The sequence below is a fragment of the Drosophila serrata genome, unplaced genomic scaffold (genome assembly GCF_035046125.1).
Source record: "Drosophila serrata isolate PLE 108 unplaced genomic scaffold, ASM3504612v1 contig_280, whole genome shotgun sequence".
NCBI classification, from domain to species: Eukaryota; Metazoa; Arthropoda; class Insecta; order Diptera; family Drosophilidae; genus Drosophila; species Drosophila serrata.
The window spans coordinates 105,165-119,090 of NW_028257178.1; the positions used below are offsets into that span (position 1 = coordinate 105,165).

At 38.9% G+C, this 13,926-nt stretch overlaps 1 protein-coding gene across 3 annotated transcripts in view; it reads left to right on the forward strand.

Annotated features, from left to right (window-relative positions):
* Nucleotides 1-9,568: 9,568 nt before the first annotated feature.
* LOC110188791 (uncharacterized) overlaps nt 9,569-13,926 on the forward strand; it is a 50,588-nt gene continuing 46,230 nt past the window's right edge. For 2 of the 3 annotated variants that reach the window (XM_086836567.1, XM_086836563.1), the window contains exon 1: nt 9,569-9,753. In XM_086836567.1, coding sequence (XP_086692693.1) covers nt 9,649-9,753 — 105 coding nt within the window. In that variant the 5' untranslated portion in view covers nt 9,569-9,648. The remainder of the gene's footprint in view (nt 9,754-13,926) is intronic. The other variant, XM_086836568.1, reaches the window with a different exon arrangement.

A 13,926-nucleotide genomic window follows, 5' to 3' on the forward strand; every position in this document is an offset into this window, starting at 1 on the left:
TGCTTAGACTCTCTATGAACGGCGTTAACGGTAGTGCCGGGAACGCCAGATGCAGAAGATTTCTAGAGAATTAAACTTAATGAATTTCCAACAATAGACAAACAGATATCAATAATAAGTTACAAGACCAAATTAATACAATTGCCGCCATTGTCACCACCTAGTAGTGACAACCTGAGACCCAAGTTGATTTGGGACATCTGTTTTATCACGAAATAGGATAATTGCAATGGACATCCAAATTAATTACTAGCAATAACTCTGCCTACCTGAAGAAAGTCAATGTCGTTAGGCTTTAGGAACCCACAGATAGCCCTATTAAAGACGTTGTGTTCGTTGCGTTCGTGAAAATCTTACAGTCCATTAACATTTTACACTTCATAATTAAACTTCCTAAAATTAAATCGGCATGCATTAAAATCACATCACGACACGATGCTCAAGCTGGAGGACAAAGTACTAGCGGGTTGTAGTGGATAAATCCACACGATCTAAAATTGCTCCGTAATACCTGGAGCTACATTCTGCCAGCTGGCGCTAAAGGTATTGTGATACGTAGATGAAGGCATCATTATTGAGAACGATAGTTCGGCTTGTGTGAGTGTGGACAATGGCACGCACCTCATCACGTTTACTAAGAGTATATCAATCATAACACGGCCCAGAAGAGGACCCAGGAGTAGCCAGCTCGCCCTCCTTGAATATTACTATGAAACATGGCATACTTAGACTTCCAAAACTTCACCGCTTGAATAAACGTAACCTGGAGCACATCAAAAGATTCGGGTAGGATATTAACAACTATCGCAACACCAGATAGTACTTATGGCAGGTGCTATAAGCTACGCATTGATCTGCATCGGCTTTACCTATCGGCGAATCACCCAGACCAGAAGAAATACGGCTCAGCTACAAGATTCGATAAACCGGGCGACGGCGATAACAGATCATTCGAGCTTGCACCGGACAAACTGCTGGCACAGCGTCTGGCTGGATGTCCATGCATAGCCGGCATACACATATATATTTTAATTTTACTTTTAGTTTTGCTGTGACGATAATTGCTTTAAGCTAGAGACAGCAATGCAATTTGGGTTAAAGATCCCGTATACATTTGCTTACACATACTGTGAAAGGAGTGAAAAATAGCAATAAACAGATTTAAAACAACAAAAAATACGATCGGTGCAGTCTTTCTTGTTTTAACAAATTTATTAAAAAAATTCGGAATTCCAGTAGCTACAGGAGCTTATGGGTATTATGACCAGCGAACCGGTGCTACACGTATACGAGAAGGCACAAACCGTGCTTATACAGACTGCAGATATTTGATGTCCAACTGAACACGGTCTACTTCTCAAGTAAGAAGTCATTTTCATTTATTAATTATTACAACACAAATTATATATATTTTTGTGTTTAAAGTCGCCTACTTACATTACAGTTACCTAAACTATTTATATTTACAGTTTTACAGTTATCGTTTAGCATTTTCCTCTACAAATAGATTCTATGACAGCCATATGATAGTCTCCAAATTTTAATAAAAGAAAAAACAAAATTCTGAAATTATACAACTTGGTTATTTCTAAAATTAAATCATAAAAAATTTTGGAAACGGATCATTTATAAATTGTTTTCTAAAGATTTTCCCAACGTTCCAATATCAGGAAAAGAATCCAATATCAGATTAAGTAGTCCAATTTTCATTAAATTAAAACCGAAATTCTAAAATAATACAAAAATTTTGTGACAAAATTGTTAGATCTCTTTCTTTAATTTTTTCAATCGTTTCTTTGGCAGCCATATGATATAGTCTTCCGATCCGGCCCGTTCGGAGTTATGTACTAGTAAGAGTTTATAAACTACTCTATAGAAGCTTGGGTAGAAACCGACGGATAGACGGAAATCGACTCGGCTGTTGATGTCGATCAAGAATAATTATACTTTATAAGGTCGGAAATTGTCTCTTCACTGCGTTGCAAACTTCTGACTAAAATTATAATACTCTATAAGTGTATAAAATGTAATGAAAATTAAATTTTTATCGCTATTCTTGGACATATAACCTTAGATCCTTAGTCCTGTGTTTCAATTAAAAATAATGTATTTAATTTAATAATAATTAGCTTCTTCGTGACGACCTTCCATGAGAGGCGAGAGTGTGCGAAAGGAAATTACTTTATACATATATATAGTGACATATTCACAAATTCCGTTATGTACCAAGAAATATGAATCTGCAGCGTAGGCGATCCCACGCTGAACCAATGTAAACAATCCACATCCGGAGCAGGCAATGCTGCTTCTCAATAACATAAATAATTCAATCAATATCCCAAGCGGGCGATCTGAGCTGAGATCATTTGAATAAAGACGTGAAGGAAATATTCGTTTTATTAATTCAACTTGGCGTTGTCCTTAGTCAACTGACGGGACATTAGTTCGACCTAAAAGAAATTCTTCAATATATATATATTTATATATATATACCAATATACCATTCAAGAGTATTGCTTTGGAAATTTTGTATGTACTTACTTCGACTTCTGAAAAGAAGTTGGTTGGACTTGCGGGTGAAAGTGCCAAAGAATATATTTTTTAATAGGGCTATTGGTCTAAGAAAATCTTTATAATTTGCATATCCGATCCTAAAACGCGCCTAACGACACCTTAATCATCTCAATCCAAATCAATCAGTTCAAAAGATATTTAATAAAGAAGATTTAGTCGGCCCTTACGGAATGTGATTTTCATTTCCATATTTTTTAGGTGCCTGGAACTACTACTATTACTATTAATATTCTCAACCGGTTCAATGATATATTTTAAAATGATTCAATGCAAAAATCAAAAATGCATTGTCGCAAAATCGTTTTACCATGGATTCCGAATCTGCAATCAATTCTACGATTTTTTTGTAGAAAATATGAGCATTTAAAGTTTAAATTTGTTTCTTTTTTTTTTGCAAAATACAAAATAGATAATAATAGTTCACTTTCACAGAACAAAAACTGTTCGGAGCAGACTGCTAGCGCCTAATTATGCGCGCTTGGGTGTATGTTTGCACCTGCTGCGCCCTTAGCTCTTCTCTTTTCTTATCTATTTCTCTCTCTCTTCTTCTTCTGTCGCCTTATCTTTACCTTGTAATTATATATATTGAAGCTAAGCATTCGGTAGTTAGTTGCAGCTCGGCCAGAGAATAGAAAAAACGAAAATATATACGGCATTTAATCAACCTAATTCGAGCGTTAGTTATTATTGGTTAAGGGTGGCAAATTCGTTGTCTTTCCCATAAACATTTTAACATTTTTTCTTGGTACTTATCGACCTCTGTTGGCAATTCAACACGTTCTATACGAAACCTGTAGATAGCAGAAAACTGTAACAAGCCACTGCAATTACAAGAGAACTAGGCAAACCCTTGGTGCTTGGGACACCCGGGTATTTTCGGCACCCAGTTGTTTTTATATACGATATGGAAAATGTAAAACTGTTTCGCAGAGGGAAATTTTTTTCTTTTGAAGGGTGACCGCTTTTTGAACTAGTTTTTCAGCATTTTTGGAAAGCACGGTATGGAGAGTGTAAAACAACGTTTTAAAGCAGTAAGAGAGAACGAGAGGAAAAAATGTAAAACGGCTATTTGTCAACGTTTTAAAAGCCTGAACGGATACAAAAATCACTAGAAAGTTAGATGGCATCAGAGACTCCCAGCGGAACACTTTTAGTATTTTTCGAGCGGCTTGCAAAAATAATAAAAATTTTAATAAAACAGGCAGTTCTCGAAGATTTTCCTCTCGCTTTGACATGCAGCTCCCTTGCATTTTTTATGCTATAGATCTCGACATGAACAAAAGTTTGCTGAAATTAAATGAAATCGAAATGCAATGGCATCCATTTCCAGCCTGTCGAATGCCTGGCGTTTAACATTCTGTGCTAGGTGCATCGAGATCTCTCAAAGCGTCTTGGCGAGCTGTAGAGCTTTCCCATTTAGCCCTTGCTGGTAAGTACATATTACTAATTTACATTTCCCTTTAAGATTTCCCTGTTCCTTATTAATAAATCTATTAGCCAAATATTTTATTTGCCTCTACTAATTGAATTATATAAACTCGGACAGCTCTTATGAACTTCTGAATTCATCTTTTACGCATATTTTTTTTCATGGCGGGATCTGCAAAGTGAAAGCGAGAGGCAAATGGTAGAAATCAACATGTTTTATTAACATTTTCATTCTTTTATTTTCGCACCCCGTTCGGGATATACTAAAAGTTAGCTGGCAGGAATCTCCTGGCGCCATACAACTTTCTAGTACATTTGATTCCGTTAAGGTCTTTAAAAACGCGCTTACGAACAGTCGCTCTCTCTCTCTGTTTTAAATGGATGTGTAACTTTTTGCAATTTTAAAGATAAACAATACATTTTAAATATATATATTTTATTGTACATTTATTTAGTAAATATATGTATGATTTTAATTTCTGATTAAATCAGACGTGTTTGACCTCATTTTGAGACCTCATGAATTCTCTGAATCTGATCGTAAATAAAGAGGGCGATAACGCTATAAACACCTGGATGTATTCGAGACACCTGCGTTATAAATGTGGGCTTATATGGACGATGATGCACTAAGGTCAGTACACTGAAGTGGCCCGTATAAAACCAAGCACGTGCGTATTTGCGTTAGGTATTAGGTGCATGCGCGAAAGAAAATATCGATGTACTAAGTGGGTTGGGATTAAAGTTTTTAGTTTGGGAAGACTATATACGTTAGTTATAAGTGTTTACAAATCACTATAATTTGCACTAAGAACCTAAGAGGTTCATGCAAATCAAAGGATGTGCTACAGTGCACAAAACTCCTGGCATATAGCATCTGGTAGTTCTACTTGAGGTTAAACATAAAGGTAATGCCTGGCATAGTTCTACGGTTGGCTACAAAAGATAAGTTAATCAGAAGGAGTATATTAGAATAGGAAGGTAATCTTTGGTTGGATTAAGTAACATAGGGGTCATTGAATTCATTCGACCACCGTTTAATAAATCCAAGCAGACCCCTGGCTCTATTCACCATAAACGAAATATCTTTTGGACGTTGATGCACTAAGGTCAGTACATACAAGTGGCCCGTATGACACCAGGCACGTGCCTGTTTGGGTTAGGTGTTAGTAGGCGCGATGGAAAATATAGGACAGAATACGAGGAAAATTGACTACCGGCGTGCTGCCAGATTGTTAGCTTGCATGCTTACTAAGTGTGTTAGTATTAAAGATTTTAATTTGGGAAGGGAATCTACGTTAGAGATTAGTGTGTACAAATCATTATAATTTGCACATAACACTCTAAAAGGTTCATGCAGTTCAAAGGAGGTCCTACAGTGGCGCAACACTAATGGGATATAGGTTCTAGTGGTTCTACATGGTACATGTAAATTAAGCTGACTCAACAAGTCCGCACTTTCCACATCACCATGGATAAGGTTAAAAATAAAGGTTATCCCTAGCATCGTTCTACGATTGGCTAAGGACGGCAAGTTTATTAATAGGAGTCTACTAGAGTAGGAAGGTAATCTTTGGTTTGCATCCCAATTTAAACCGCGTAGAGCGAAAAGTAAAAAGTTCTTTTGAACCGACTCAATGCGTTTACTATGGACGCCGTACTGAGGCTCCAAACGCAGCATCCATATTCTAGGATAGGACGAACTAAGGAAGTATATAAGGATTTAGTAACATAGGGGTCATTGAATTCCTTCGACCACCGTTTAATAAATCCAAGCACACCCCTGGCTCTTCACCATAGACGAAATATGATCAATAAAGTCAAGTTTTGGGTCCAAGCGGACGCCCAAATCGTCAACTGTATTAATTCTTTCCAAAGAGCAGCCGTTCAGCGTGTAAGTAGCAAGCTTAGGAGCGACACGAGAGAATGTCATTAGCTTGCATTTCGAGCCATTTAAGTTGAATAAGTTTACACGGCACCAAGTTTGAAAATTATTAAGATCTGTTTGTAAATCCGACTGGCAGGCAACGTCATTGTATTGCACGCAAAGCTTGACGTCATCCGCGTACATAAGTACTCTGGAGTTAGTCAAGACTTTGGGCAGGTCATTTATGAACAATGTAAACAATAAGGGTCCCAAATGGCTTACTTGCGGGACACCAGATGTAACCCTTAGAATATTGGATAAATTATTCTTAAAGAGGACCCTTTGCGTCCTGCCATTCAAATAACTAGAGATCCAATTAAGAAGATCACTTGGAAAACCCATTGAATCGAGTTTTCTAAGAATGATTAATCAGAATGATTAACAGAGTCAAATGCTTTACTGAAATCAGTATAGATTACATCTATCTGACAATTATTATGGAAGCCCTTTATAATATAAGAAGAGAGCTCCAAAAGATTTGTTGTTGTTGATCTTCGCTTAATAAAACCATGTTGACATGGAGAAATAACCGATCTACAAAGGTGCTGTAAATGAGGGGTAATAATATTTTCAAATCATTTTGGGATGGCCGACAACTTAGAGATTCCTCTATAATTGCTGGCATCCAATTTGCTACCTTTTTTGTAGAGAAGAATAATAAACGATTCCTTCCAAATAATGGAAAAGTGGGAGGTTTCTAAGGACAAGGTAAACAATTTCAGAAGGGGATAGCACAGGGCGTCGGCACAATACCTGAGCATACAGCCAGGAATTCCGTCGGGACCTGACGAATAAACTGGCTTGACACGATGAAGATCTAAAAGGAGAGAGCTTTCGTTTAGGCTAGGACAGAAAATTAAGTTCGATTTGGGTATGTCGTAGGAATAAATCTGGTATATATACGAAGAGCTAGAATAGGTTGTTTGAAAAAACTGCGAAAATAGATCGGCTATTGCCTGATCATTATTTGCGGTAGTATTTTCAAATGAAAGCGAGGAAGGATTTGTTTTAGGTTTACTTTTAGTGTTAACGAAATTATAAAACAGTTTTGGGTCCTGTAAGAACTGGGCCCTACAACGAGTTAAATACCGTTCAGCACGGTAAAGTTTGACCGAGCTGATAAATAAAATGAAAGGGCAGATTGAGAACCGGTGATTTTAAATTTAGCATACAGTCTAGATTTTTTATTTTTAAGTCGGCTCAACTCTTTAGTAAACCACGGCGGTTTATTCGAGCTTGGCGGATAATATAACGGAACACATTCAGTAAAAAATGAATTCATGGCACTGTAAAAAATATCAACGGCAACTGCCATGTCAGTGCACATGTATAGATCGGACCAATTGAACTCGTTTATAAAATTATTCAGCCGTTTAAAGTCCGTTTTATCGACAAATTCAAGTTTAGGGTCCAACGGATGCCCAAATCATCAACTGAATTAATTCTTTCCAAAGAGCAGCTGTAAAGAGTGTAGGTTGCAAGCTTGGGAACGACACGAGAGAATATCATTAGCATGCATTTAAAGCCATTTATTAAAATCTGTTTGTAAGTCCGACTGGCAGACGACGTCCTTGAATTGCACGCAAAGCTTGACGTCGTTAGCGTACATAAGCACTCTGGAGTTAGTTAATACTTTGAGCAAGTCATTTATAAATACTGAAAACAATAAGGGAACCATATGATTTAAAACATTAGATAAATTATTCTTAAATACAGCTTTTTGCGTCCTGCCACTCATATCATTCATTCATATCTTTCTATCATATCTCCAAGTGAACGGATGTGTTTTTTTCTTGCGTTCTCAATTTGATAACCCACCGGGGTTAAATTAAATCTTCTATATTGTGTACTCTTCTATGGGTGTGCATGCAGGTATTCTGATTTGTGTATTTAATTGGTTTTATTTCCCAATTTAGTTTTGCTGCTAGTGCTAGCTTTTGCATATTTTGAATTTATTTTTATGCCTTCTTCGTTTTGCTTTTGTTTGCACCGTCGCGACAGCTAAACATTTTAGTTTTTCTGTGCCGCTGCACCTCTTATCTTGCTTCTCTTATCCATCTCTCTCTCTCTCTCTCTCTTTTTATCTGCAAACGATAAAGTACAGTGGTAAGTCACAATAACGTCCTCTAATATCGGCTTGCGCTACTGTTGTGAGGCCTGTCGCGAGGTAGGAAGGAGATGTTGTCCTTCATGCGACAAAGCAAGGGCGGTTTTAAGGACATTTTATCGAGTTTTTGTAAAACTCATAAAATGTTATTCGCGTTGGACACTTAATTTAATAGCCTTACGCTATTAAATGAGTCTCCGAGGCGTAATAACGTAACAACGGGCTCCCAGCAGCAACATCCCTCGGAACAGCCCTCGACCTCATCATTAATTCCAAGAGTGCTGAGATCTAGCGCTAGGAAAGATTCGGAATGTGCCGCGAGTGCCTGTACCGCCGGTGGTATCTGTTGTCCCCTGGGGGGTCCCAAATGTTGAACATTCAAGGAAGTCAGATGTATCTGCCCAGGGTGTTAGGCCCGGAATACCGTCCGACAATGGCACGGCAGATTGCTAAACCGCTTCCGCCGACGGAACATTTTTGTTTCACGGCTCTCCCCTTATCAAACATCGGAAGATGTTCTCGCTTTTATACAAGCAAAACCATAGCCGATAAAATAAAGATTAAGGTGGAAAAGTTCAAATATACTTACGCTAGGGATATTTCATCTTTCAAAATAAATGTCCCTAACGAGCTCTTTGACACAATTTGCTCTACCAACTTCTGGTCAGAGTACGTTGTTGTTAAGGAGTTTGAAGCGAAGAAAAAGAAAAAGCGGCCTGTAGGAATAACTCTTCCCAGGCCTGATCAGACTACTAAGTTTGCTGACATGGCGCCGATGTAATTTTTTTTATTGTTATCTTAGCGCTCAATTTAATTTTACCTATCTTAAAGCTCAATCTAATAAAATTTATTAGACTCCTTTTAGGGTTCAGTGAGCCTTTAATGACTTTGTTTACACTAATCATCTTCTATACTCTTCCTCGCTTTAATTTAATAATGATAAAGTTAGCTCTGATCCGGCAATCGCCGATCTTTTTGCTGCATTTTTGAAAACTACATATGTACATATCCTACACCTCCCTCAACTAGTTAAAAGCATAGATACTATTTTCAGTCATATCTTAAACGAAAGCTATATTACTTTGTTAAATGTTTATCGAATATCTATATATATCAAAATGAAACCCATTTTTCGTTGTCGCCACATAACATGAAAACGGTTTTACCGATTTGGCTGATTTTTTTTTAGTTTTCTAATACTCTGTACAAGGTTCTTATGGAAACAAATATTTAGACAATCTCTCAGAAAAATTGAAAAATATACATTTACTTTTGCATATTTTAAAAAACGCGCGTAACGAATGTCAACGTCATCTGTAATCGGTAATCGGTCGGTGACACCATATCGATATCAACAAAATCTGTGGTAATCTGTGACACACATCCACTGCGGATTGACCTATTTGCGTGAAAATTGGTAGGGAGGTAGCTTAGAGCCAGGAGACGGACATAGGATACCTTTTATCCCGTTCGACAGAAAAGCGGGATATCCATCGCTGATATACAGCATTTACTACAAACCAATATATCAAGTAGTCGTTTCCTAACACTTCAATTAAAAACAATAAAATATATAAAAGTGTCTAAAGTGGTAAATTGAAATGTGTTAATTATGTGGATCGTGCATTGTAGCGCTTGCTCGGTGTGTAGGGGGCTTCCTGTCGCAAGATCCTGGAGATATGTAGTCCAAGGAAAAATTCCCACGTCGCAAGCGAAAGTAAGTAAGGCGGGGGCGTCGTGGGCAATTCAAAATTTCGTCAGCTTTATTTCGCTGCATACATAAGACTAATTAGCTTAAACGTAAGGGCTGCGCTCCCGACCGATAAGCTAAGCTTAACAGTGCGAGAGCGGGCCCGCGAAGTGGAGCGCGAACTAGCCGTCCCTCAGCTCGCTTAGCAGCGAGCGAAGATCGGGAATTCGGGAGCGGGAGTTCGCGAACATCGAAGAGTGGGAGCGGGAGCGCTTAGACTGGCCCGATGAACAGTGCGCCAAGAGCCGACTTGCGGGAGTGCAAGAGCGGCAAACTTTGGAACTCGGTGGGCAGAGGCGGCGCCGCGAAGGGCCTCTTGACGTGAACACTCGGTATAAGATACTTTTTATTAGCGCCATCTGTTGGTCGATCATAGGTCGAAAGGCGGCTTTGCCAGTGTAGCAAGCGTAGGTCGGCTAGGGCACGAAAGATCGGGTGAGAGAGCAACAGATGCATTTGTCAACGGTCTCCCCGTTTCCCCCACTTTCACATTGGGTTACCGCCACTTTTCCGGCGTCATCTTCCAGCATTCCAGTTTTGGCTGCTGAGGCGTAGTGACTATTATATTTTGGCGACTGGCGACAGAATTTCGAAAAAGTATTCGCGAGTGTTCAAAGTGCTGAGAATACAATTTTGCTTATTGGCCACTGAGCTGCGAATAGAAAGGCTGCAGTTTGTACCGCTCGAAGGCCCGAGGAGAGGAGAGGAGAGAGCAAGGAAACGGCGCCGGCGCAACTTCTAGGATCTTTTAAGCGCCTGGATCTAAATTTTTGGAGAAGGACTTCCCCGTCGATCCGCTCACCAGAGCTGGGGAAAAATATTCTTTTTTTATATAATTTTATGTGGTTAAAGAATGATTAGTCGCCGAATACTGTAGGACGACCTTTGTACCCCTTTGCGAACAGCTCTAGAGAGCACAACTAAGCAAGAGAAGTCGTTAGCAGTCGTACGAGCTTTTATGCCAGAGTCGGTGTAGGCGTAGGCTTCGGCAAAGCATTGCAATTAGTTTAATGTAATTCTTTCGGGCGTTTTGAACTCGCCGCCGCAATGCGATCCCGGCCAAAGTATATTTGATTCGAGCCCCATGCCTCATCGCGACGAATAAGTGTAAAAAGAAAGGAAATTTTTCGAGCCCCATTTTGTTCCAGTGTCAATGAAGAAAAATATGGAAAATTAGTGTAAGAAAAAATATACATTGTAAGTTAGGTTAACTTGCGAAAAAATTGCAAAGAAAAAAAAAGAATAATGAAATTAGACATAGGTAAAGAGCAAGGTGCGGCAAAGAGGAATATTATTTCGTTGCATTCCTGTAGAAATTAGTGGAAGAATCAAATTAAATAGCGCGGGCCGAATGCGTAATTTTCTGATAGTTTCCCCCCTATCTTCGTAGTCTCTTTTAGGGCGTCCCCTTTGGTTGTGAATTTCTTTTTTTTTTGCATATGTCATTTCCTCCCAACTTTCAGCTAGCTTCCGAGGAAGCATCGGTGGAGTTAAGAAAATGGTGAGTGTATCAGTAATAATTTAAATAATTTCAAGTACCAAAAGGGAAATAAATTGGAAAAAATAAAAGAGAATGTCCCAAATCAGTAGCCGTTAAAGTAAAAGAAAGAAACCAAAATTTAACCGAACCAACGGCGGAAAACGAAGAGGGAAGGAGAAAAGAAAAGAACGCTGATACATAAGGCGATTGCGCTTAAGGCTAGTTATGCTGAGAGCTACTATGCTTTTTCTTATCTAATTGTTGGCTTTATCATTGCAACATGTATATTAAATTGCGGTCAGCGTAAATAATATTTTCATTCAACTTGCCCAAAATTGTTTTGCCATTATTCTTTATGCCCGAAATCGAGTCGAAGGGCGTGTATTTATTTATCATTTGTAGTCTAAGTTTTAATGTTTAATTGTGTATATACGTTTTCTATTTTAAGTAATGAATTTATATTTTTCTAGTTTCAAATAAAATTATTATAATGTTTTAAAATGTCGAGTATAGGTCGCAGCTGGCATGCGTTGTGATGTAGGGTAGCACTTGTCAAAGGTTGTAGCACGCATTCATTTCTGTTTAAAATTATTCAAAGGCAATCCGAGATCCGAGCAAGACCATCACTCCCGTAGCCGACGAGCCGAAGCTCGAGCTAACAACTTGCCTGTAACATTCATTTTGAGTCTAGCGATTCGTTACATTTATAAATAATATGTTTATCTTTTGATAATTTTAATAAAATTGGCGCCCAACGTTAAGGCCACATACATATATGATTATCATTTTTGATTATCAGTTCATAATTTTAATAAAATTGGCCAACGTGAAGGCCACATATATGTTCAATGTGACTCACACAGACACACACACAAATAATTGTTAAGCTTTTCGTCCAGCCAAGGGGTGGGCTAAGACTAGGTTGTGTTTACAGGTAGTCACCAAGCCACGGTTGCTCCAGCTGGTAGGAAGGCATGTCAATTTCCACTCACAGTTGCTCGGAAGCATAGGAACACGGAAGAAGATGATTCAGGTTTGAAGCATCTAGCCGGCCGCAGACGACAACAGAGGAATAGGAAGTAGACTAAGTCGTGTATACTCTACACCATGTAGCCCGAGTCGGTGCATATCACACGCATAGGACTAGCAGGTGCATTTGCTTTCAGAAGCGAGCACTTGACCACGGATGATAGGCATAGGCAAATGGACACAACAAATTTCATAGGGGCTTATTAATTTTGTTGTTATTCGCATACGACTTACTGAGCGTTTATCTTTCAGAAGAGAAACTCAGGCCACGGATGATAGCAGAAGGCAAAGACCGAACATTGACGGAAGAGTAGAAGCGTGGGCCGATCGGATAGCAGACAGCGAAGCTTTCGTCTGACCACGGCAACACGCTCTGCAGTGTTGTTGTTATTGCCAAATAGCGATAAACAACGCTCGTCAATTTTATTTTCTCGATTCTCTTTTGTGCTGACCGAAACCTTTTGTTTGTATATAAGTGCATTTTAATTGCAAGCTATGCTTGCTGGCCAGACTTTTTGTATTGATTTCTGATTGTCGATTTTTGATAATTGGTTTGATTTTTCGTTGCGGAACAAAATTTTGAGTGCTTGTGCTTACATTTTTCTATATTTCAGGTGTTATTATTGTATCCTTAAATATTATTAATATTACGATATCTATTAATTACATTTAATGAAGGGATTGGAAGTGAGGCTTCGATCTATATAGATTCCATAGCGATCTTGAGGTTCGGAACTTGGATAAATTCTTCATTATTTATGTATGTTCAATTTTTTCTTTATTAATTTTAGATTAATTTCTAGCTTGTTTTTAATTATTATATAGGGATAGAGGATCTTAGGAATTTCTATTAGGCATATTTTGAATCCGGTTCCTTTTGACTAGTAGTCGTCCTGAATTTATTACTCCGCTTTGTTTTTATTTAAAAGATAGCCATGGATTCAGAGGCTTCGGGATCCACAAAATGCATGCTCTGCGGAAAGGCTTTGTCACCAGATCAAGTAAGCCGTGGGAGTTGTGGGCATATATTCCACAAGGAATGCGCAGACGCGTTGGTCAAGAAGCAGGGCAGTTGTCCTGGTTGCGATGCCAAGGGAAATTCCGCCAAGGCGAAGACCCCAGCTCCGAAAAAGCAAGCGATGAGCAGCGTTGATGCTGAAGCGATCATCGACATTGTAGCGCAACAACTAAAGGCAGTGCAGCATAATTTGCTAACCAAGCTTACGGAACAGATGGGCCAAATAATTCAGGCAAATTTCGCGGCGCAGATGCAGGAGCCGCCGAGGTCAAGCGAATCTGTCCATAACTTCGGAACTCAATCAGTAACAGGGGATATTGAAATCCCAGACAGGCCCACGTCAGCTTTTTCTAGCTCCGATTTAGGTAGTCGTCCGGATAAGGTTGGACAAATTATTAGCAGTTGGAAGCTGCGATTCAACGGGTCTCCAGACGGATTGAGCGTAGATAAATTTTTGTATCGAGTGGAGGCGCTAACTCGACAAACCCTCAACTCGCGTTTTGATTTAATTTGCGGAAATGCCAGCGTACTGTTCGAGGGACAAGCGCGAGAGTTTTATTGGCGGTTTCATAAAGAATCCGATACTTCCAGGTGGGATTTGCTTACCGAGGCT